Here is a 24,918-nt window from a genome sequence, read left to right as displayed (position 1 = left end):
AAAGCAAACCTGCAAACTTGTCTTTCTGGGTTTCATCCATGGACCAGAAACAGTGATCATAAGCAAAAACCTGAAGAAACAACAAGATGACATGGAAGGCATTAATATTCCAGATCTACGTAGTGTTTTGAAAACAAAAGGGATGCGAGATATTTTGATTGGATACTAACCTTTGGCTGATTACTGATTGAAAAGAGAAGAGATTGAAAAGATTAGTGCTATAGTTTGAATGAATTGAATTGAGGTCCAGCTAAATTCAATATACAGTGCCTTGCAAAAGTATTGGGCCCCCTTGAATCTTGCAACCTTTCGCCACATTTCAGGCTTCAAACATAAAGATATGAAATTTAATTTTTTTGTCAAGAATCAACAACAAGTGGGACACAATCGTGAAGTGGAACAACATTTATTGGATAATTTAAACTTTTTGAACAAATAAAAAACTGAAAAGTGGGGCGTGCAATATTATTCGGCCCCTTTACTTTCAGTGCAGCAAACTCACTCCAGAAGTTCAGTGAGGATCTCTGAATGATCCAATGTTGTCCTAAATGACCGATAATGATAAATAGAATCCACCTATGTGTAATCAAGTCTCCGTATAAATGCACCTGCTCTGTGATAGTCTCAGGGTTCTGTTTAAAGTGCAGAGAGCATAATGAAAACCAAAGAACACACCAGGCAGGTCCGAGATACTGTTGTGGAGAAGTTTAAAGCCGGATTTGGATACAAAAAGATTTCCCAAGCTTTAAACATCTCAAGGAGCACTGTGCAAGCCATCATATTGAAATGGAAGGAGCATCAGATCACTGCAAATCTACCAAGACCCGGCCGTCCTTCCAAACTTTCTTCTCAAACAAGGAGAAAACTGATCAGAGATGCAGCCAAGAGGCCCATGATCACTCTGGATGAACTGCAGAGATCTACAGCTGAGGTGGGAGAGTCTGTCCATAGGACAACAATCAGTCGTACACTGCACAAATCTGGCCTTTATGGAAGAGTGGCAAGAAGAAAGCCATTTCTCAAAGATATCCATAAAAAGTCTCGTTTAAAGTTTGCCACAAGCCACCTGGGAGACACACCAAACATGTGGAAGAAGGTGCTCTGGTCAGATGAAACCAAAATTGAACATTTTGGCCACAATGCAAAACGATATGTTTGGCGTAAAAGCAACACAGCTCATCACCCTGAACACACCATCCCCACTGTCAAACATGGTGGTGGCAGCATCATGGTTTGGGCCTGCTTTTCTTCAGCAGGGACAGGGAAGATGGTTAAAATTGACGGGAAGATGGATGCAGCCAAATACAGGCACATTCTGGAAGAAAACCTGTTGGTATCTGCACAAGACCTGAGACTGGGACGGAGATTTATCTTCCAACAGGACAATGATCCAAAACATAAAGCCAAATCTATAATGGAATGGTTAAAAAATAAACGTATCCAGTTGTTAGAATGGCCAAGTCAAAGTCCAGACCTGAATCCAATCGAGAATCTGTGGAAAGAGCTGAAGACTGCTGTTCACAAACACTCTCCATCCAACCTCACTGAGCTCGAGCTGTTTTGCAAGGAAGAATGGGCAAGAATGTCAGTCTCTCGATGTGCAAAACTGATAGAAACACACCCCAAGCGACTTGCAGCTGTAATTGGAGCAAAAGGTGGCGCTACAAAGTATTAACGCAAGGGGGCCGAATAATATTGCACGCCCCACTTTTCAGTTTTTTATTTGTTAAAAAAGTTTAGATTATCCAATAAATTTTGTTCCACTTCACGATTGTGTCCCACTTGTTGTTGGTTCTTGACAAAAAATTAAAATTTTATATCTTTATGTTTGAAGCCTGAAATGTGGCGAAAGGTTGCAAGGTTCAAGGGGACCGAATACTTTTGCAAGGCACTGTATACAGTATGAAAAAAGATCAAATACAGTTCATGGTAAATAATGACAAGGGTACATGTAAAATGACAGGTATATGCATTTTCATTCAGACAGCTATTGCTATAATTGTATACAGTGATCCCTCACTACTTTGCGCTTCAAACTTCGCGGCCTCAGTCCATCACAGATTTCTTTCAATTAAATAAATAAATACAGTGCTATGAAAAAGTATCTGAACCTTTTGGAATTTCTAACATTTCTGCATAAAATCCCCATTAAATTTTATCTGATCTTTGTCAAAATCAAACAGATAAAAACAGTTTCTGCTGTAACTAAAACCACCCAAACATTTACAGGTTTTCATATTTTAATGAGGATAGCATGCAAACAATGACAGAAGGGGTAAAAAAAGTAAGTGAACATCACATTTAATATTTTGTGCCCCCGCCCCCTTTGTGTCACCCTCTGCCTTAAAGAGCAATTGAAACCAATTTTTACCAAACATTTTGAGTCAGGTGTGCGCCCAATCACTAATGAGTGGTTTAAAGCTGCCTTGCCCACGATAAAACACACACCTGGTAAGAAATGTCTTGATGATAAGCATTGTCCGATGTGCATCATGGCTCGGTCAAAAACGCTGTCTGAAGACCTACGATCAAGGATTGTTGATTTATATAAAGCTTGGAAAGGATACAAAACAATCTCTAGAAGTCTGGATGTTCATCAATCGACAGTTAGAGAAGTTGTGTACAAATGGAGAGTTTAGCACTGTTGCTTCTCTCCCAAGGAGTGGCCGTCCACCATAGATAACGGCAAGAGTTCAGCGCAAAATAGTCAGAGACGTAAAAAAGAACCCTAGAGTGTCTGCTAAAGACAGACATTTTGACAAAATATTTTGTGGACTGAAGAAACCCAAGTTGAATTGTTTGGGCTGTTTTGCTACCTCGGAGCCTGGACAACTTGTAATCCTTAATGGAAGAATGAATTCAAAAGTCTATCAGGATGTTTTGCAGGATAACCTGAGACCGTCTGTCAGACAGTTGAAGCTAAAAAGAGGCATGACCTAAAGACAGCGATTCATGCCTGACATCCCAGGAATCTGACTCAACTACAGCAGTTTTGTGGCGAAGAATGGGCCAAGATTAGTACTGATCGATGTGCCAGACTGATCTGCAGCTACAGGAAGCTTCTGGTTGACGTTATTGCTGTCAAAAGGGTGGCCACAAAATATTAAATGTGATGGTTCACTTACTATTTTTTCCCCACTTCTGTCATTGTTTGCATTCTATCCTTATTAAAATACGAAAACCTATAAATGTTTGGGTGGTTTTACTTAAAGCAGACACTGTTTTTTTCATCTGTGTGATTTTGAAAAAGATCAGGTAATGGTGATTTTATGAAAAAAAATGTGAGAAATTCCAAAAGGTTCAGATACTTTTTTATACCACTGTCAATACAGTATTTTACTTAAAAATGTTAAGCTATACGTATGCATGTATACGTGTACAAATCATTGTTTTCTTTTATAGACAGTATATCTCATTTATATCGTAATTATTACACTTAGTGCATAAAAAACATGTATAAAAATATACATAACATATAATGTTATTTTTATTTGATTTTGGGTTGTTTATTTTAAATTATACTTTGGGGGAAAAAGGGGAAAACCATGTCTTATACAGTATGTATATGTTTCCAATGCTGTTAAATCTGAATAAATACATTGAACACACACACACACAAATTATATAGTAATTACAAAAAAAAAAAAAAAGATGTAAATAAGCTCTGCCTCTACTTTGCGGCTTTTTGAAAAACGAGGGATTACAGTGCATGATATTTTTTAAACATCAATAGATATGTTTTTTGAATTGCCATGGGAAAAAAATTGTTTTATTTCAAAAACGCATTTAGTGATATATAAAAGTTGCTTGTATTTAAAGTAGAGTTGTCCAATATACATCTGTCGATAAAAGCAAAATGACGTCTGATAATATTGACATCGGTTTTTAATTATCGGTTTTAGGCCAATATGCATGTTGCCTTCAAAGTGAATGTAGAAGCCTGCTGCCTTTGTACAAGGGCTGGTCACAACTTGGCGCAGCAGTTATGATGTTTATAGATTAAAAATTATGAATACGTTAAGATCATGACTGCATTTATCGGTATCGAATATTTGGAGTTGTACAATCTTGGGATCCGGTTAGTGGTCAAAAAGTCATTATCGGACAACTCTAATTTTAAGTATGAATTGTTGTACCCAATCAAGTGGGACATCAAATGCTAGCGTGCAGTAATGGAATGTGAGTTAATGTTATTAATCGATTAACACTGCTGTGTGGTAAATTTTCGTTGGAAAAAAAAAGCTTTGTTAAAAGCCATTGAAATTTTAAAACAACCGTCATGGCAATCATAATAATATAATCATTTCAAATCGCATAGATTCCAATTCTGATTCTAGTCAAATGAGGATGAGCAACATATAAATTGGCCAGGGAGTGGTGTACATAAGACACATTCTGAGTACACAACAGGGGGCAGTAGGGGGGCAGGCAGACATATCAAATTAAGGGTTTGGAAAAAGACTGCTGAAGTAGTCATGGTCACCCATTGGCTGAAACAAGGCCTCTCTGTGCAAGATTTACTGGCCTATGAAAGAGCAACATTAAGCCCCGTCCTCTCATGGGCTGGCAAGGACATTCCTAAGATAACTGCCAGTGGATCCAAGCTCCAAGGAGTCATTAAATGGCAGGGAGGAAGAAGGTAAGGGTAACCAACCAACAGCAAACCAGTGCAACCTTATCATCAACTCAACTAACCCACAAAACACTAACAGGATATTCCAGGGCCACCCTGTACGATGAAAACATACTTAAGATGCACAGCAGCTTCTGAATTGGCATATGAAAGAATTACGATAAAATAAACAGATTTTTAAACATCTTTCAAACCAAAGTTGTTATCAGGAGCAAACAGAGATAAGAGAAACAATTACCGTTTCATATCCAGTGCACTTCCTCAAGGGATGATAAACATTCCAAACTAACTTCAAGGGCACATCCAGTTTAAAAAAAAAAAAAAAAAAAAGAATTTCAGAATTCAAATTCACAGTCACAGCCATGAGTTGGACTCCCAAGTTATGAAAACAGTAACAAGGCTTCATTAATTCCTCCCATCCTGAATGTCTGACAGCACCTGCTATATTGGTGGCTAACTCTGGGTGCCAAGGGGACTGTAACATATTAACATCCCCTCAGGCTCAAGCTGTCATACAGCAAGCTGACAAAGCAAAAGCCTCAGCTAAGTGGCTAGTCAGTGACTTGCTTGCTCAACACCATCTGCTGGAGTCTAGTTGCTAGACACATATTTTGCTTTTTAAAAAATGACAAATGACAGTAGATCCCATTTCGATCCCTTCATTGCTTTTGGTTAAAATCTTGTGCTTCTTTTTCTAAAAGACAGTGAAAATTTGTATCTGGGTTAAGACAGCTGGTAAAACCGGTTGGTGTCATACCTAAAGCGAAGAACACGCAGCTGACATGAAGCATGTCAGGGCAGAAGAGACAGACTGACACACAAAAAATGCATAGCATGACTACATAAGCAAGGAGCATCTCTAATACAACTAAATGGGATTTCGTAATATCTATTACGGGCTTTTTACCAAATGATGAAATGAACTTCTCAAATAGTGGGGTGCAGAGCGATTCCGGGGGTGGAGCATGAGACCTCGGGGGAACATACTTTTTTGCCGTACTAGAATAAAGTGTAATTGCACATTCACTCAGTGGGTGGCAGTGGTGCTCTTATTTTCAGTTTTCACAGTATTTTTTAATCAGACAAGAGCACAAAGCAAAGAGCACTGGAGATGTAAAGAGGTAAGATGAGGAAATACAACGAAGCGTATGTAGCGTTTGGCTTTGACTTTTAATACAGAGGGAGACGAGGAAAGACCAGTCTGTTTACTTTGTCTAAAATTGTTTGCAGCAGGCAGCAGAGAGCCAAATCAATTAAGAGGACCGCAGCGATGGAGCTGTGCATTAGCTTTAGCGCCTAGCTTAAACGTGGCTTTTAGGGAAGAGGCGGGCTTGACCATTGTCATAAAAATAAAATAAAATGGCGGGGAAGATAATAAGGCTAAGAATGCTCGGTTTTCTTTCTGTGCTCCAAATGAGAAATATTTCAAGATTGCTTACACAGCTGAGAGTCAGGGCAAACTGCCTGTATGTGTGGGCGTCATGAACGCACAGTGCATGCAGTTACCAATCCAAATAAACTCTGAATATTAGACTAAACGGGGATTAATTATCTGTTATTTGTATCCTCTTTTTGGAAATCAAAATATGATCACCCTAGAATGATGTTGAGTCAGCATGTGTAGTCATTTGTTTTGATGCTCTTGCGCATGCGGGTCAGTTTGCTCCGTGCATCTCTGACTGCGAATTAGGGGCGCGTGCATAATACTTGATCGGGCTCAATGGACAAAAGCAGATATGACAACAACAACAACAAAATCGGAATTGTGCATTAAGACCTGCGGTATGAACCTAGCCTTAAAGGAATTTTTCACATTGATAAACTGCTTGATTTGTTTTTAGTGAAAATGTGCCGTATATTGCCAACAATTGTCCCGCTTTGTCAGCGAATATTGCCAACAATTGTCCCGCTTTGTCAGTGTTACATCAATAAAACAGCGAGCACCGTTAACATCATATAAGGTGGCATAACAAGTTGCTCAGTTCAAATTAGTCTGCAGCAAAAATAAAACTGTCCCCTCTGTCCAATGACACTGTCGTTTTTGTTCTAATAATAATTTTTGTTTTTTCCAGTAAAATGTTTGGCATATTATACTCTAATTTTGCTAAGCAATTTGAATGTATTAATATTTATTGATTGTATTTTTCAGTATCAAATGGTAAAAAACTGTACCTTGAGTATATTTTTACAGTTTAGATGTGACTTTTTTTTTTTTTTAATTCAGGCAAATTGATGCACTTTGTCTTTTCTGTTACAAACAAAACAATGTTAATAAAGTTACACTTTATTGTAAGTTGATCTATATTTCTTTTTTTTTTCTTTCATATTAAAAAAGACACTATTATGCATAGGTGTACTTATAATATTTTTATAGACAATGATACTATTTACAGTGGCGGCAGAGAGTTGGGGGGGTGCGAAATGTTTACGTCTTCCTGGGGGGGCGTAACAGAAAATAATGGAGAAGCACTGATCTAACCTAACCATTGGAACATCTACTTGACTAATGTATTTGTAGGCTGCCTGTTATATAGTTGTTGGAAACTTTTGACAGGGAATCTTAATCTCTATAAAGGCAAGTTCGTCTTTGTGGCTGTCTGTGTGTGCATGTTTTATGGATGCCGATACGGCTGGGCGGATTTTGACGAAATTTTACACAGTTGTACTGTACGGTGTCTGGGAGTGTTCTTAGACGGGTTTGACCTTTTTAGGCCTCCATTTAGTGAGGGAATTAATTCAACACTCAAAAAATTAGCATAGAAAATCATTGATTATGGAGGCAACAGCACAGTTGCAATTGCGATGTTGTAGTTTGCTTTCTACCTTTACGGTTTCATGGACAAATTTTAATGTGCTCTGATGATACTTTGTGGCTTTGAGTACTCCTTTTTTTGAAAATGTACAATTTTCCAGTATACTACTAAGGGATTCATTTCAGATGGATATTCATACAGTGCACAGATATGGAAAAGTGGTTGCGTATTAACACTTTTATGGTGTCCTAGTACTATTACTTAATTAAAGCTGCATATTTAAGTAAAGTATGTTTTATATTTGTTTCGGTTGTACGTTACACAAACCCAAGCAACTCCGGGCCAGACTGCTAGTATACAACTGAGCAGACTCACTGGGAACGGCATTAAGTATATCTGCACAGCCTAATAGAGTTTGCTTTGGTATGCTCTATACAGGACACGGCAATATATATATTTTTTTCAATCACAGATCATTAAATTCTAATATATTTTAAACAGTTCTACACTTTGGGAAAAATAGTTCAGTGAAGGACACTTATTATGCATGATTGTGCACATTCCTGCCACCTTTGGGTAGAACAAGAACTCTGCGATGCAGCCCCTCTCTTCCAACGTCATTGACCTTTGACCTCGCAAATGGAGCTTAATAAATAGACAACAATTTCAAAAGACACATTTCATAACAAATCTTGTTCGGAGTACACATTTGTCAAAGTGTATTCGGCGAAAACCTTGCAATCATCAGAACATCTTAACGTTAGAGATTCCGGACTAAAACATCTGACCAAGAGGCAAACGTGCTAACCATTAATCCGCTCTGCTGGTTGTAGTTAAATGTAAACACAGCAGCAGAAAAGGTCCTTACAATAATGCAGTATAAATTGCTGCATACAACAAAACCACCCATTATTTTGTTTTGCAATGGAGATTTTTTTAACAGCACAGTTCTATTAGAACTAATTTCGCACAACGGTACATAGGATGGAAAAAACAATACAACAGAAAAGAGGACCGCTATTTAAAATCAATTTGTCGGCAAACACTAGTGGTCCCAATGAGATTACTCGAGAAATAATCCTTCACTAATGATTATTAAGAGCTTCATTCTCTCCATCTATAGTCTATTGTTCGTGAAGACTGTCAACTAAATTTGCATTCTGCCAACTTCCAGAGGAAAAATACAATTAAATTGGTGAAAATTGTGTTCAATTCTGAGTACGGAATGTCGTTGGGTATTTTCCCCATTCTTTTCAAACAAGACTGGGCAGTAAACGGCACACCCTTTGCAAAGAGAGGCATGACCCAGGAAGAAGGTGAAGGTAGGGGATATGTGCTTTCTAATGCAAAGTTGGCTGCTCACCAGACAAGCTGGTTACAGCCTGTACTGTACATGCTGTGCTGCCAGCGTAGAGAGAAATAAGAACTTCTTTAGTGTTAAGAAAGTTTCCTCACTTGAGTTGGGCAGAGCATTTATGAATTGTGGTGAAGCAAGATTAGGCATTTTGACAAATGATGTCATTATTCTCATACTAATGAAAAAGTCTAAGTCTACAGCACATACATATTTGTCTCCAATGCATCATAATATGATATTGCAGCAAACAGATAATATCATGAAAACCATAGAAAACAACTAGATATCAGCGCTTAATTTGAAAACTTGTGGGTCATTTTTGTTCATTATCGCATCAATATCATATTTAGCCAAATAGGTGTAAGAAAAACAGAAAAAAAACATGGGTGGTTTATAATAGACATGTGCCAATTACCGGTTTCAAGGTATACCGTGGTATAAAAATGTCAAGGTTTCAAAATCATACTGTCCCTAAGGTATTAGCTATTTTTTATGTCCCAAAAATGCATGGAGACATCCCTCGATTGCAGCTGTAAGGCTCAACCCTCCCTCACCAGTTGTCAGTGTCAGTGAGTCAGCTGTGCTACACGATGGCTGGAGGAGGTGAAACTTCTTAACTTTCCCCCCTTCGAAGAAAACGAAATAGCTGGTATGGGAATACTTCAGCTACAGAAAATTTACAGAAGGCCGCAGCTTCGAGGATGAGGGCCGACATGTAAAACATGTTTGCAGAGGGTGGCATTTATTCAAAATAAAGGTTAGTAAACACTGTCATGAACGTTTCCCACCAGCTGCTAGAGTGTTGAGAGAGTGTGTTTATAATGTAAACATGATACGAGTCATACACACACGCTTTTTATTGAAAATAGTTCAATTATTTTTGTTCTGATGGTAATAATGTTGAGCTGTGGGTTTAGGCTCACCTAAAGGACTGCATTTTTTAAAATTCAGAATATTTTTTTAACGTTATATTCATGCTCCAATTTGCTAATATGTTTTCAAAAATACGAAATCCTGTTCAATTTTTTTTCCCAAACCCAGATATTTCAAGGAAACACATTTTAGAGCTGTAATTGCAATACCGTAATACCGTGAAACAGTGATATTTTGGCTTAAGGTAATCATACCGTCAGAATATCATACAGGCACTTGCTATATTTATAATACTATATATATACTCTTCAAAATAAACTGCTGTATTTTAAGCCAAAACAACTGTTGTGTTTGATAGAACAATATGTCTTCATGCTGCCATAGCAGATTCATGACGCAATAAGCCCCCGAACTATTTTTAATTTGTCCGTTTTACCCTAAAAAAACCCGTTTACAGACGTCGCGCAACCGCTTTTGTTTCAACCCAGCCATAAAACGAAGGTAATTAATTATATTTATTATTCAAAATGTCTGTCGTTTTTAGCTTAGAATCATTAATTGATGTCAAATATTTCATTGGGGGAAAAAAAAAAAAAATGACGTCACAATGAAAAAAAAAGGCGTCTGTAAAAAAAAGTCATGGATATATACCTCATAACTATAGCTTAATTGTATTTTTTTGTGACTGTCGCATTTTCTCCGATATGTTAGATGATAAATAATCAATCCAAACAAAGAAAATTTGAAAAAAACGTTTAACAGGGTAAATATATGAAAAAACAACATCTCAACCACTCTTTGATGTCTGCAATTTCTGCATCGCGACCCTTGTTATATTACCATGTTTCACCCATAAAATCCCCCAAAAATCCAGTTGTGGCCATTCACAGCTATGTCTTGACACTCAATGATACATGCTACATGGAGATTTTGGATCAAAACAGGGTGTGTATGAGATAATATCTCGTTAAAGTCATGGTGTCTGTAAATCTGCTCTCGCGTGCGCTCACCTCCATATAGGGTTTTGCTGTTTAATTCTTTATTCTTTTTTTTTTTTTTCCCAACCATGCCCTCCTGTTCAAAATTAAGCTTAAGCTTTCCAATAATGTAGCACACATGCAAATAGGACAATTTTGAAATTTGTCCAAATTAGGGGTCTCAGAGCAGAACCTCTAGTCACCTCAGTGTTTTCCGCTAAATATATATATATATATATGTATATGTATATATATATATATGTACTGTATAATAAGCTTTATAATTTGATTTGAAAGTTATGTTCAGCATGTGTTGAAGCTAGAGTTTTGTATTTTTTGTTTTTGAAATACCACGTGATGATTCTAGCATATTCTTTGTGAATCACCATGCATACTGAATGGAATATACCCCCTAAACATGTTTGAAAATTATCCTGCAATATTAAAGTGAAATATATACTGGGCCTATTTTGAGTGATCAAAATAATCTTTAGTGAGGTATGCAAATTCAGTGTTTCTGGTTTAAAATGAGTGACTTGAACTGTTTTTCACTTACCGGGGATCTCCTTTGCTCAAACTTGCAATGGCAGGATGTAATATTGTCTGATTTCCTTCCATTTCTATCACACATTTTGTTGAGAGGTCTTTTTCTGGAGAGAAGTATATTAAAAAATGGAAAACGGTGGCACAATGTATTTGTTTTTCATTATTAACACTGTAACACAACATTTTTACAGACAAAAAAATGATATAGTAATAAATAATAAGTCCACAGTATGGAACTTTAAATACTATTATTATTACCTAACAATAACATTTTAAAAAATATATATACTGTATATATTTCTCATATGTGCGCCACAAATTGGTTTGCTAAAAAATTTTCACCAAAATGTGACTAAAATCATTTCAGTTTTGATCCGAAGTACTTTTTAGACTGAAATAATGTTACCGAAACCAAAAGTTGTAAAACGTGACGGCAAGTGCTCACTCTAGAGGCAATTTGTCTCCGGTGTGGCTAGATAACAATACATCTGAGAAAGACCCATGCTATAAGGAGACACATGAAAAGCCCTTAGGAGCTGAAAAGTTATTGCAATTTATATCATCACACAATCACTGACATTATGTGTATAATTGGTTACAGTATTCACAGCATTGCAAGTCAATCCAATCACATTGTTTACAGTATTATGCCAGGGGCAGGTAAGGAGCTAAAGTTGGTAGTTTTAGCTCCATTACCGACAATATTACGTCATCAACAACCTGTAGGCACCAGAGACGTACAAATCGGTAAACATAATCGATGCAGAATTGAGCCCTATCTGTTTGGGATAAAAGCATGGTGAAACAAGTTTTGTCAAAATAAAATGGAGTGTAGCTTTGAATTTTCAGTGCCGTATTTTATGCACTATAAGGCGCACCTAATGGCCTTCCATTTTCTCAAAAGCCGACAGTGAGCCTTATAATTTGATGCGTCTCATACATGGATCAATACTGATTAATCATGGCATGACATTCCCTTTAGCGAAGCTCCAGCTAGTGGAAGCATAATGCAACCACTACCACTATTACTACTACTGCGGATTTTAATACGGTGCGCCCTATATATGAAAACAATTTTTAAAAAGGCCATTCATTAAGGATGCGTTTCATAAGCAGATAGTGCAAAAAATACGGGTATGTTGTTTTGACTCCCAGTGAAAAAGCTACAAATCAACAAATTAGAACAGAAATATGTATGTCGCTGTGTTCCGAGGCAACCAAAAGTGTGGCTGGTGTAACTTTTTTCCCAAATAAATAACATGTCAGCTACGTGCAACAATGTCAATAAATCTACATTGTGTAAATCTGCAATTAGTCTGCACATTTTCATGCGAAAATGGTAAAACACCTCCAAATCCCATACACATCATATGAAAGCAACAAAAAAAGCCATATTGAGGACCTTCTTACAGCTCAGACCTGTAGACCACAACGCACTGGTCAGAATTTGGTGTGTCAAATAATGAAAAACTGTATGTCCAAAGGCAACATTCAGTCAGCTTAAAACAAACTGGAATTACAACTATAGGTTTCTAAAATGCAAATAAACATTAGCATTCGTTTTTCATAGTACAAAACCAGTTTGTGGTCATCTTTTTTCATGAGTTTTAATGTTGCTCTCATCAAAGTTCAAGTTCTCCCAAGTGAAAGATATACAGTAAGCAGTAGATTTAGGTTTAAAAAACGGTCTATATTTGATGGTGTTGTATTTTATATCTTTAGTGATTGTTTAATTTGTACAAATTTGAAAGGCTGGTTACCAATACAGTGGTACCTCTTCATACGAAGTTAATTTGTTCCAGGACCTTGTTTGTAAGTCAAAATGGTTCTATGTCGAGCAGGATTTTCCCATAGGAATACATTATAATTCCATTAATTCGTTCCACAGCCGAAAAACCTACACTAAATCCTTAATAAATACTGCTGGTACTATTACAAATGGCAATTAAACATAGCAAAAGAGATAAGTTATGAATAAAAATCGGAATAAGATAATAATAATGGAGATAATACTTTTGTTTTCTTGAGAGCACAGTCAACTGCGGAGGACGATGGGCGTTTTGCATTGGGTAAGTTCTTAAATAAATGATAAAAACGTGAAGGATGCGCACCCCACGCTCATATTTTTTCTATAATTTGCATCTTCATTTCAAAGGTAAGCATTACTTTTTTCCTTGTTTCACCAACTGTACCAACTTTTTTGAAACCTGTGTTGATTTCTCACACAAGAAAATCCTCTGTGCGTTCGTTTGCGGTGCCGTCATGTCGTCGTATTTCGAGCATGTCGTCGGATGTACAAACAAACGGCAAGTCAAATTTTACGTTGGATGTCAATAAGATCGTATGTTGAAGCGATCATATGTCGAGGTACCACTTTACTCTTCTTCTTGATGTGTGAAATTCAGTAGACATGTTTTTTGCCACGGGAATTAGACTATTTAATGCGGCCCATATTGTTCTTTTTTTTTTGTTTTGTTTTTTTTTGCCATGTTGTGTTATTTTTAATTTCACCTTTTTCTTAAGTGTTTGCATGGTGACCTTTAGTAGCCTGAATGGCACCTATAAACAAAATACAATTATTATTGTGGGTGTTTAAACATTACACAATAGACTCACCACAGACCTAATACGTATATAAATTTATTAAAAAACGATGTGATTTCTGCCAACTTTATCTTCATTACTTTGTATGGGCTGCTAATAGCTTTTTCACCCCATTCCTTCTGAATGGTGCTAACCATAAAACTCCAACTTAACAGTGAGGAATAGAAAGCCCAAACAGCTCTTTTAGTGGGTCGAACAAACTGCAATTTGCAATCACATGTTGCGTTTGACCAGCTGGTTTCATTCCACAAGCAAGTACATTTGCAAATACAGAGCGAGACAGCCTCTTGTCAATTTTTTATTTACGTACAAAGGGTTTTTTCTGTTGGCTGAAACGCTGACACATTAAAAAAGATGCAAATGACAGCCTTTGAATTACTTCTTTTTCACAATACACTATATATTGCGTATACTGTATTGATCCGAATTCTATACTGCTCATTTACACTTAGGATATGAGTGAATTTACCAATCTGTTAAATAAATACATGGTTCCGCCATGCTTAAACTCAGTCACTTTAAAAGTGATGCCCCTGTATGTTGGGCCACTCATAGTGGTCAAGTTGTCGCAAGGCTCCATTGGGTTTGTCAAATGGAGTCAACCATCACTAGTAGATTGGTGAAACATAAAGTAGTCATGTGACACAAACCTCTCTAACGAACCAAACACAAATAATAAGTGGAATGCAACTGAGTAAAATGTGTGTTTACGACAAAAGATGATATGCTGCATTAAGACTTCTCTGAGAAGCAAAATGCATTCATGAAGTCATTTCAGCAAATGTAACAAAGTATTTGCGGTTCATTACTGCCAGCCTCTGGTGACAAATATTTGATGCATATTTAATTCTAATCCACATTTGAAGATTGAAATCTCAAGTAGTGCTGCAACGATTAATCGATTAACTTGAGTAACTCGATTAGAAAAAAGCCTCCAATCAAATTTTGCTGCTTCGAGTATTCGTTTAATTAGTGGCTTTCTGAAGTTTTTTTTTTTTTTTTTAAAGTGTTTGCATTTAGTTTTATTCATTTGGGTGTATACACTGCCTTCTAGTGGCAACAGTAAATATGACATAATTCATTTAACATGGCTGAATCCAGCTGCTCCCTGTTAAGAAACACAAGGTAAGCTTTGTTTGAGCTAATATGTTTGTATGCATTTGTAATTTAGATTATAGGTATATTTATATTTATTTTATTCATATGTTTTTGTGGGAATATGTGTTTGACCGATTTGATAAGAGCATTGTAAAAAAAAAAAAAAAGTTAGCATTTCATAGCATTTAAGCTAGCAGACTTTTGCTTTTAGCCAATTGTTCTCTTGTTGTACTTAGAGCCTCATTTATTTTTTTAAACCGTTTCAGACAAAACTCAGGTATTTTAATGTAGTTTTAAATAAAAGTGGAATTCTGCATAATTTGAAGAAACAAGAATTTTATTTTGTATTCACATTTAATGTTCTTTTGGAAGTGCAATCTTAGCAAGCCTATGTTCTACATCTCTTAAATTCTGAAACGCAATAAATGTTCCATTACTTGATTATTCAAACTAGTTGATAGATGGACTACTAAAATAATCAATAGCTGCAGCCCTAATCTGAAGAAGTCAATTAATTAGTTTTATTCTATTTATGCTGCCATTCCACTTCCATAATAGGAAAAGTGTGAAACTTGAAGTATGCTGTCTTGAAAATAATGTATGTTTTTAAAATGCCCATCTAACAACTCAATTCAAATCACCTTATAGTGTAATACTATACCAGGGGTCAGCAACCCGCGGCACTAGAGGCACAAGTGGCTTTTTAGCGCTACCCTAATGGCTCCCTGGAGCTTTTTCAAAAATGTTTGAAAATGGAAAAAGATGGGGGAAATATATTTTTTGTTTTAATACGACACAAACATTCTTCTAATACAATAATATTGTAATGAAGTTAACCTTGAGGCAGCATCGTTCCACAGAGTAATCACGTGGTGCGTCTCTATAGGATCAACTGCAGGTAAAATAAACATTTACCATATTTTCCGCACTCTAAAGCGGATTGGACTATAAGCAACAGCTTCAAATAATGGCCTATTTTAAAACCGTTTTCATGTACAATATAAGGTGCAATGCATTATAAGGCGCAGTAGAAGTAGTGGTTAGCGTTGTGTTATGCATCCACAAGATGGAGCTGAGCTAAATGGAATGTCATGCCATGATTAACCAACATTGATCCATATATAAGGTGCATCGCATTATTAGGGGCACTGTCGGCTTTTGAGAAAATTGAAGGCTCTCAGGTGCGCCTTATAGTGCAGGAAACACGGTACTCATGAAGGCTTATTATGTATTTGTAGCCAGCTTAGTCATTTTGATAGTAGGGTAATATACAGTCATGTGAAAAAATTAGGACACCCCATTAAATATTCAGTTTTTTTTATTAAAAAAAAAGTTCATATATCAATGTCTGATCATATTTTTTTTTATATATGTATATATAAATAAAGTGATTTAATTGCAGGTAATCAACAAAAATTAACATCATTTATCTCATTAAACCAAATGTATCAACAAAAATGCATATTCTAACAGAGGAAAAAGTTAGGACACCCTACCACATAATCGCTAGTGTTGCCCCTTTTACCCCCTTAACTTCAGTGAGACGCTGATTCTGATTTCTGAAGAAAGTTTGCCCCACCCCTCAACGCAGAATACTTTCAGCTGTGAGATGTTTGAGGGGTTTCTGTCATGTACAGCCCGCTTCAAGTCACCCCACAGCATCTCAATGGGATCAAGATCTGGGCTTTGACCGGGCACTTCCAGGACTCTCCATTTCTTTTCAGCTAGTCCTCGTTGGATTTCCTGGTATTTTTTGTCATGTTGCAGGGTCCAGTTTTGCTTCAGCTTTAATTTTTTCACAGATGATCTCACAAGTTCCTCAAGGACCCTCTGATACACGATAGAATTCATGGTGGATTCTATGATGGTGAGCTGGCCCGGTCCTGCTGAGGTAAAGCATCCCCGAACCATGACACTTCAACCCCCATGCTTCACAGTTGGTATGAGGATCTTTTCCTAGAATACTGTATTGGGTTCATGCCAAACATGTCCTCTGGTCTGGTGTCCAACTGATTCAATTTTAGATTCATCTGTCAGAAGAACGTTATTCCAGAAGTCCTGGTCTTTGTCTACATTCACTCTGGCAAACTTCAGTCTGGCCTTCATGTTCTTCTTGGAGAGCAAGGGTTTCCTCCTTGCACACCTCCCATAAAGGTTTAACCTGTATAGTCTGTTTCTGATTGTAGAGGCATGGACTTTCACATCAACAGTAGCAAGAGCCTTCTGTAGGTCCCGTGATGACATTTTAAGGTTTTTGGAGACTTCTTTTAGCATCTTGCGGTCTGCTCTCGGGGTGAACTTGCTTGGACGGCCAGACCTGGGCATATTGGCAGTTGTTTTGAATGTCCTTCACTTGTAGACTATTTTCCGGACAGTGGAATGTTTGATTTTATATTCTTTTGAGATCTTTTGAAATACTTTACCAGACTCATAAGTGTATACAATCTTCTTTCTGATTGTCTCAGACAGCACCTTTGATGTCACCATGGTGTTCTCTCTCTTCAACAGTCAGTCACTGTTGAAAGTATTCAGCATTGAGGAGTGGGGTAAACTTTCTTCAGACCGATATCAAAGACTGATAGATGGCTACAAAAAGGGTCTGACTGAAGTTAAGAGGGTATAAGGGGGTAACACTAGCTATTAGGTGATAGGGTGTCCTAACTTTTTCCTCAGTTAAAATATGCATTTTTGTTGATACATTTGGTTTAATGAGTAAAACTGTTAATTTTTGTTTTTTACCTGGAATTAAATCACTTTCTTTTCCAGAGATGAAGAAAAACAAGATCAGACATTGATATGTGAACATTTCTTAATAAAAAACGGAATATTAATGGGGTGTCCTAATTTTTTCAAATGACTGTAGCTAATATAAATACCCAGATAGCAGACCAACATTGAATAAATGTTGATTTTCCATCTAAATTAATCAGTATGGTTTACAATTTTCGACGTCAAGTGACGTTGAAACGTTGTTCGATGGTATGTCTGGCGATGGTTGGGTTAACATTGTTTTATAGTTGATGAGCTAATGTCTAATGACAAATAGTTGATTTATGATTGACCGCGAAATATGATTGACAAGTCATTGAATTATGGATGAGCGGGTGTTTTGGCCGAAAACATAATTTTGATTCAGCGTTGTTCCAATATTATTAATAACCGAAATGACGTTTAGGTTTTGTAAGGATTTCAACGTTGAAACAACATTAATTGAGGGTGCAATAGTGACATGGATTCAACGATATAAGATCGACAGCGGAATGTTGATCCAACATCTTTTCATTGTTGATCTGCTATCTGGGTACAGCATGTGTTGCCTTCATTATAAGGCATATACAAGTCTTTCAATTTTTTTTTTTTTTTTTTTTTGTTCCAATACGACTCAACATTTTGGGTTGCCGACCCCTGTACTATACATACAGGATGTGGTCTAACTCCTCCGGCTTCATTACCTGCTTTTCCATTCAAACTGCCAGCATATCAAACCGTTTCCAAAAGCAAACAAACTTTTATTTGTTTATAAATTTTAGTCTACAATGTTCCTGTGTGGAAATATTAACACTGTGTGAATTCGTACATGGTGACTGTCAGAGGTCTGTGTGATATTTAAACTCACCTCTCCTGTTCATTGGTCGCACACGAACAGCGACTTTAACGTTGGAGTCATTGAGTTTGTTGTCATCCATGGTTCTGTCTGACCTATGATAGAATCATGTAAATGGTTAATTTGATAGTTCCTGTCCAGTCAATATCGTTAATCCCCACCGTGTTTGACGAGTTTGGCCGCCAAACAGAGACGACGCATGCAAATTTAATACTACGCACTTGCTTGCAGCTGTATTAGAATTAAAAAACAAAAACAAAAGCTACACTTAAAACTTAAGGAAATTATTCAAGAAAGAACTGCGTGGAAGCACGCAGACGACATCTCTCTTTGACTTAGCCAAGGTCGCTGGTTGACAAACATACGTAACTATTTTTAAATATGATTCCAAACATGATACGAAACTGAATTTTTCTCAAGTTAACCTTTCTTTATATTGGTAGGTGTACAAAAGTCACTTACGGCGGTCCACAGGGCATTGCGTGGGCTCGTCCACCTGTTTATATTTCCTGAAAGTTCCGGTAGAGATCCGTCAAGCCATCTCTCACCTCGCAGCTCAAGGGATTTACTGCGGTGAGATTTAGCCAGCGAACAAGTTACCAGTCGGCACCAGATCTGTAAACCACCTGTTCAACTGCTGCATGTGTCACTTCACCACCATCCGATCTTTCCGTGTGCTGTACAAATCTGTTATTTACCTCCTTGCCACCAAAAACCGTGAGAAATCAGCCATTCGTACCTAAATAAACTATATAATGACATTATTTTATCAGCATTCTGGGCACCCTAAAATCTAGAATACTTCATCAATAATGTATAAACAGATCCAAAAGTTTTTCAAGACTGGTTTTGATATCCACTACCAGATGTCGCAAACGCACACACAGATGCTTCAGGTGAAATGATAAATATAGAATAATGCAGTATGTACTTTAAGTTACGAAAGCTAATGTAATCTTGTTCTTTTTTATTTTATTATAATTAATTTTTTTCAAATCTTTTTTTTTTAAAAAATTGTAATTCTACACGATGCATGTTATATTTATGCTTGTCTGCTTGGGTTTGTGTGACATTTAATCTATATCGTAGGAAATATTGAGCGGCTGTCGGCGCTCTTCTGATGCCCGCACTCAAAAAACTCTTTCTCCTTAGAAAAAAACGTGACAGAAGAAAAAAAAAACCCTTATACTCTAGCTATGGACAAGTTAAGTGGGGGGTATATTATAAAGATATTTTAACTTAGTATTTTGACGAGTCGTATGTCCGTTTTTCTTTTACGTCATTTTACGACAGTCATGAATGCTGAACGACAGGCCGTCTTCTGATGCAACGTGAATGTAAGCAACATAGATAGCTTGTTTATAAGGCGAGATTTGTAATGGGCGCTGTGAGCTAATAGGGATGAAAGTCATCACTCGCCGGCCATCTTGCGCCGGGGCCATTCGAGAAGTATACTTTTCAGTAGCTATATTTTGCTTTATTTTGAACCAAATTTAAAACGTCTTTGCTTGTCATCAATGCAGAGATATAGTAAATTCACCTGATACTTAAAATTGATTATAACTAGTGTAAAAGATATCATACAGGGTGATTGAAAAAGAATGTGCCAATATCGTCTCACATTTATTCATTTTAAAATTAATGAAATATACTAAATAATTAATTAATTAAATTTAATAATTCCTTAAATTAATATATAAAAAGTAAGTAATAATTTAATAAGAATTAAAAGTCTTTTTAACAATTAAGTAATTTTAACAAATTAAAAGTCATATCTGCTTGATGTTGTCTGTGCCGCAGGTGGTGGTCACACTGAACACTTGACACCGTGAATTTAAATACAATAATTGTATCCAACTAGTTATTAATTGTTTTTTTTTTTTTTTTTTTTTTTTTTTTTTTTTTTTACATACTGCAATAGTTAGGGCACATTTTTAAAAATCACCCTGAATATTATTATTATTACTATATTCATTCATTCATTCATTCATTTTCTCCCGTATATTTGAGTTCAGGTTGCAGGGGGAGCACCTCACGCACAAGCTATGGCAACTTTCCTACCATAGAGGTGACATTTCACATCTCAAAAGCCAGCTTCTGTAGCTGGTAATCTGACCACCTTCGGCTAACCTCTTTTTACACCCCCTTGACCCCTCTCACAGGTGGTGAGCCCCATGGGAAGTGGAATCCACAGTGCATCAGCCCCGGCTACCAGGTGCTTGCAAGCATGCCTCACCTCCAGGTCTGGCTCCAGAAGTGGGCCCCAGCGAGTGAAGCTGTTCATTTATTCTACTTGTCCCACACCTAGGACCTGTTTGCCCTAGGTCACCCTACCTGGGACATTACGCCCCCAGACAATTTAGCTCCTAAGATCTTTGGGATACACAAACCCCTCCACCACGATAAGGTGGCAACTCCTAGTACACATAATCCTCTACATATTCATTCATAAATACATAATGAAGAAGAAAAAAAAAAAAATTTTTTTTTTCTTTTTTTTTTCCTTTTCACTGGTTCTTTTATTCTCTTAACGAACAGGAGGCGGCGACACACAATTCAGGAACAATAAGAAAGCAATGATCACCTAAGATGAATACAATTATTAAGGAAAAAGTAATTAAAAACTGGCCGGCTAGGTCAAACGTCCCCTCAGAGCCCCACGCAGGTGCTCTCAAGTAGATCTGCCCAGAACCTTTGAGATGTTACAGTTTATATTTGTCATTATGCCAGGTGGTGGGAAAGAGCCAGCCTATTTCTTAAAAAACATTGGAAAACACTAGAATGAAGAAACTGTGGCCATAACGTTGGACAAGACCGCAATCAAAACAGTACTCGTCTCCGGTGTTCACAAAGTAGACAAAACAGTGCTATCGGGACATTAAATGATTATGTGTGATGATGTGAAATGAACAAATATATGCATATGTGAATTAAAGTATGTAAAACACTGTTCGTCCTCTGTAGCAGAGCCAGAGAAGTTCTCTGATGCAAGATGGCCGCTCACTACTTATGCCGCTGAATCAACCTTTAGGCTTCTATCCTTTATTATGATATCTATGGTTGACAATATTTCCCGACACGTGAATATGTCTCTGTGAAGTTCTGTAATTTGTATCCAATTAGAGTTTGGGCGATTAACGTATACGAAACCATGGGGAAGCCAAAGAAGAAGAGTGAGTTTTCCACCATTTATTTAAAATATTTCTCTAAAATCGCAATGAGTTAGCTCATTGCTATAGCTAACTTCATCTCCTATTTGTTTTCATCTTCCATGATTAAAATTTCGTGTGTGTCAGTGTCAGCAGTTGAAATGTACAGCTTTAATCGGAAGCCATCAATGTTTGGTGGCCACGAGAGTATCTCTTGCTCATTTTTATGGGTTATCCTGTGGTTGACTCGCAAGCGCCACTGTTCAGTTAGAATTGTGTGTATTGTTGCTCTTGTCAATTTACAACTTGGAAATCTCCGAAGGTGACCTCAGTCGAGCTGAACTAATGATGATAACAATCGCCGATGTCATCAAACAGCTGGTTGAAGCTCACGAAGAGGGAAAAGACATCAACCTTAACAAGTATGTAACACATGTCACATAATAAAATATCATTATTTTGGTCTATGGGCGAAAAGGTTATGGAAAATATACAAATGCAACAGATGCTTACATCAATAAAATGGCAAAATTAGACTAAATTGTATTTTCTGGTTTTAAACCAGGTAACCAAAACAACTCTAAATTTGATGCAGGAGAGTTTTACACAACAATAAATTGCCACCACAATAGGGAACCCTCGGATTGACTTATATTTCTCGGATAGTGTCAATCAAAGCTTGATTAGGCTATGTTTTTTCAACATGGAATCAATTGTCTACAATGATAAATATGTGAGCTGATGACACTTCTTTCTTTGTTTTGTTCAGAGTAAAAACAAAGACTTCTGCCAAATACGGCCTGGAGTTCCAGCCTCGTTTGGTAGATATTATAGCTGCTGTTCCTCCACAATACCGCCGTGCTCTGGTACCCAAGCTAAAGGCCAAACCAATTCGCACTGCCAGTGGGGTATGTGTCGCTCTGACTTGTAATATATATAATATCTGTAAAAAAGTGAGATTTTATTTTGTCGCTTCCCACAGATTGCAGTGGTCGCTGTGATGTGCAAACCACATCGATGTCCCCACATCAGTTTCACCGGCAACATATGTGTGTATGTGACAGCTGCCCTCATCCCTTTTAAAATTGCATGGCTGAAGATATTCCATGGCTTGTTTGTGTAAATGTCTGTGTTGCACAATGATCTCTCACAGGCAAAAAACGGGCACCTCGACTATTTCAAATCAAACAAATTGTAATATCTCATAGAACAACACGGATAAAGATATGTTTATATATACCCTCTACTCCTGTACCCTGTTGAAGTGATTCTAATTTCTGTCTTTATTATGTTCTGTCATGTTTATGGTTTTAGATACTGCCCTGGGGGTCCGGACTCAGACTTTGAATACTCCACGCAATCTTACACTGGCTATGAAGTAAGAGAGCGCTTTTTTATTTCCTCACTTACAGTGGGGCAAATAAGCATTTAGTCAACCACTAATTGTGCAAGTTTTCCCACTTGAAAATATTAGCGAGGCCTGTAATTATCAACATGGGTAAACCTCAACCATGAGACACAGAATGTGGAAAAAAAAAAACAAAAACAGAAAATCACATTGTTTGATTTTTAAAGAATTTATTTGCAAATCATGGTGGAAAATAAGTATTTGGTCAATACCAAAAGTTAATCTCAATACTTTGTTATGTACCCTTTGTTGGCAATAACGGAGGCCAAATGTTTTCTGTAACTCTTCACAAGCTTTTCACACACTGTTGCTGGTATTCTGGCCCATTCCTCCATGCAGATCTCCTCTAGAGCAGGGATGTTTTGGGGCTGTTGTTGGGCAACACGGACTTTCAACTCCCTCCACAGATTTTCTATGGGGTTGAGATCTGGAGACTGGCTAGGCCACTACAGGACCTTGAAATGCTTCTTACGAAGCCACTCCTTTGTTGCCCTGGCTGTGTGTTTGGGATCATTGTCATGCTGAAAAAAGTAAATAAAATAAAAAAATAATATAATAATAATAATAATAACACAATTAAATCGATGATAACCAATTAACCCTCTGAGTTCTTCACAGAAAAGGCCAGGAAATAAGTAACACTATTGAGGAAAAAAAAGAAATTAAAATGCTCTCTGGTATTGTTCAGTGGGCTGGACCAAATGTGGAGGCGGGCCGGTTACGGCCCGCAGGCCGGACTTTGGGGACCCCTGCTTTACACAGATCAGTCGTCCTGGTCCTTTTGCAGAAAAACAGCCCCAAATGGGTATGGTGTTTTTCAGATGCAATTCAGTATGCTTTCTCCTCCAAACACGAGAACCTGTGTTTCTACCAAAAAGTTCTATTTTGGTTTCATTTGACCATAACACTTTCTCCCAGTCCTCTTCTGGATCATCCAAATGCTCTTTAGCGAACCTGGACGTGTACTGGCTTCAGCAGAGGGACACGTCTGGCAGTGCAGCATTTGAGTCCCTGGCGGCACATTGTGTTACTGATAGTAGCCTTTGTTACTGTGGTCCCAGCTCTCTGTAGGTCATTCATTAGGTCCCTCCGTGTGGTTCTGGGATTTTTGCTCACCGTTCTTGTTATCATTTTGACGCCACGGGGTGAGATCTTGAATGGAGCCCCAGATCGAGGGAGATTATCGGTGGTCTTGTATGTCTTCCATTTTCTAATAATTGCTCCCACTGTTGATTTGTTTATACCAAGCGTTTTACCTATTGCAGATTCAGTCTTCCCAGCCTGGTGCAGGTCTACAATTTTGTCTCTGGTGTCCTTCGACAGCTCTTTGGTCTTGGCCGTATTGGAGTTTGGAGTGTGACTGACTGAGATTGTGGACAGGTGTCTTTTATACCGATAATGAGTTAAAACAGGTGCCATTAATACAGGTAACGAGTGGAGCCTTGTCAGACCTCGTTAGAACAAGTTAGACCTCTTTGACAGCCAGAAATCTTGCTTGTTTGTAGGTGACCAAATACTTATTTTCCACTCTAATTTGTAAATAAATTCTTTAAAAATCAAACAATGTGATTTTCTGTTTTTTTTTCCTCCCACATTCTGTCTCTCATGGTTGAGGTTTACCATTGTTGACAATTACAGGCCTCTAATCTTTTCATGAAGGAGAACTTGCACAATTGGTGGTTGACTAAATACTTATTTGCCCCACTGTATTTTTAGTGGCCTGAGCCATTTATATATATCATGTATTCAGCCTATGAAGACCATGCACCAATTAGCGGGAAAGCCTTTTCTTCTACTAATTACCGTAATCACGTATGTTGGATGTTTATTTACATGGTTAAATAAAACAGTCAGTGGTGCCATCCTGTTATAATTTGCAATTTTTCTATCTGTATATGAAATGTTATTTTTATACT

The 24,918-nt window shown here is 37.3% G+C and overlaps 2 protein-coding genes across 5 annotated transcripts in view; one reads left to right on the top strand and one right to left on the bottom strand.

Annotated features, from left to right (window-relative positions):
- Nucleotides 1-24,918, bottom strand: part of LOC130907928 (kinesin-like protein KIF13B) — a 129,488-nt gene that overhangs the window by 91,733 nt on the left and 12,837 nt on the right. For 2 of the 4 annotated variants that reach the window (XM_057823465.1, XM_057823464.1), the window contains 5 exons: nt 18,908-19,013; nt 18,458-18,540; nt 11,150-11,243; nt 171-183; nt 10-70 (listed from right to left, as the gene is read on the bottom strand). In XM_057823465.1, the coding sequence (XP_057679448.1) occupies nt 10-70; nt 171-183; nt 11,150-11,243; nt 18,458-18,540; nt 18,908-18,924 (268 nt within the window). In that variant the 5' untranslated portion in view covers nt 18,925-19,013. Of the gene's footprint in view, nt 1-9; nt 71-170; nt 184-11,149; nt 11,244-18,457; nt 18,541-18,907; nt 20,279-24,918 lie in introns of those variants that run through there. The other 2 variants (XM_057823468.1, XM_057823467.1) reach the window with 1 other exon arrangement.
- The window catches only part of elp3 (elongator acetyltransferase complex subunit 3), a 58,929-nt gene continuing 55,487 nt past the window's right edge, over nt 21,477-24,918 (top strand). Inside the window, exons 1-5 of the mRNA XM_057823469.1 lie at nt 21,477-21,618; nt 21,917-22,016; nt 22,364-22,502; nt 22,577-22,647; nt 22,909-22,972. Of these exons, the coding sequence (XP_057679452.1) occupies nt 21,597-21,618; nt 21,917-22,016; nt 22,364-22,502; nt 22,577-22,647; nt 22,909-22,972 (396 nt within the window). The 5' untranslated portion in view covers nt 21,477-21,596. The remainder of the gene's footprint in view (nt 21,619-21,916; nt 22,017-22,363; nt 22,503-22,576; nt 22,648-22,908; nt 22,973-24,918) is intronic.

The sequence above is a fragment of the Corythoichthys intestinalis genome, chromosome 19, assembly GCF_030265065.1.
Source record: "Corythoichthys intestinalis isolate RoL2023-P3 chromosome 19, ASM3026506v1, whole genome shotgun sequence".
Taxonomy (NCBI): Eukaryota; Metazoa; Chordata; class Actinopteri; order Syngnathiformes; family Syngnathidae; genus Corythoichthys; species Corythoichthys intestinalis.
The sequence above is the reverse complement of the archived record's forward strand: the minus strand, read 5'-3'. Positions and strand labels throughout refer to the sequence as shown.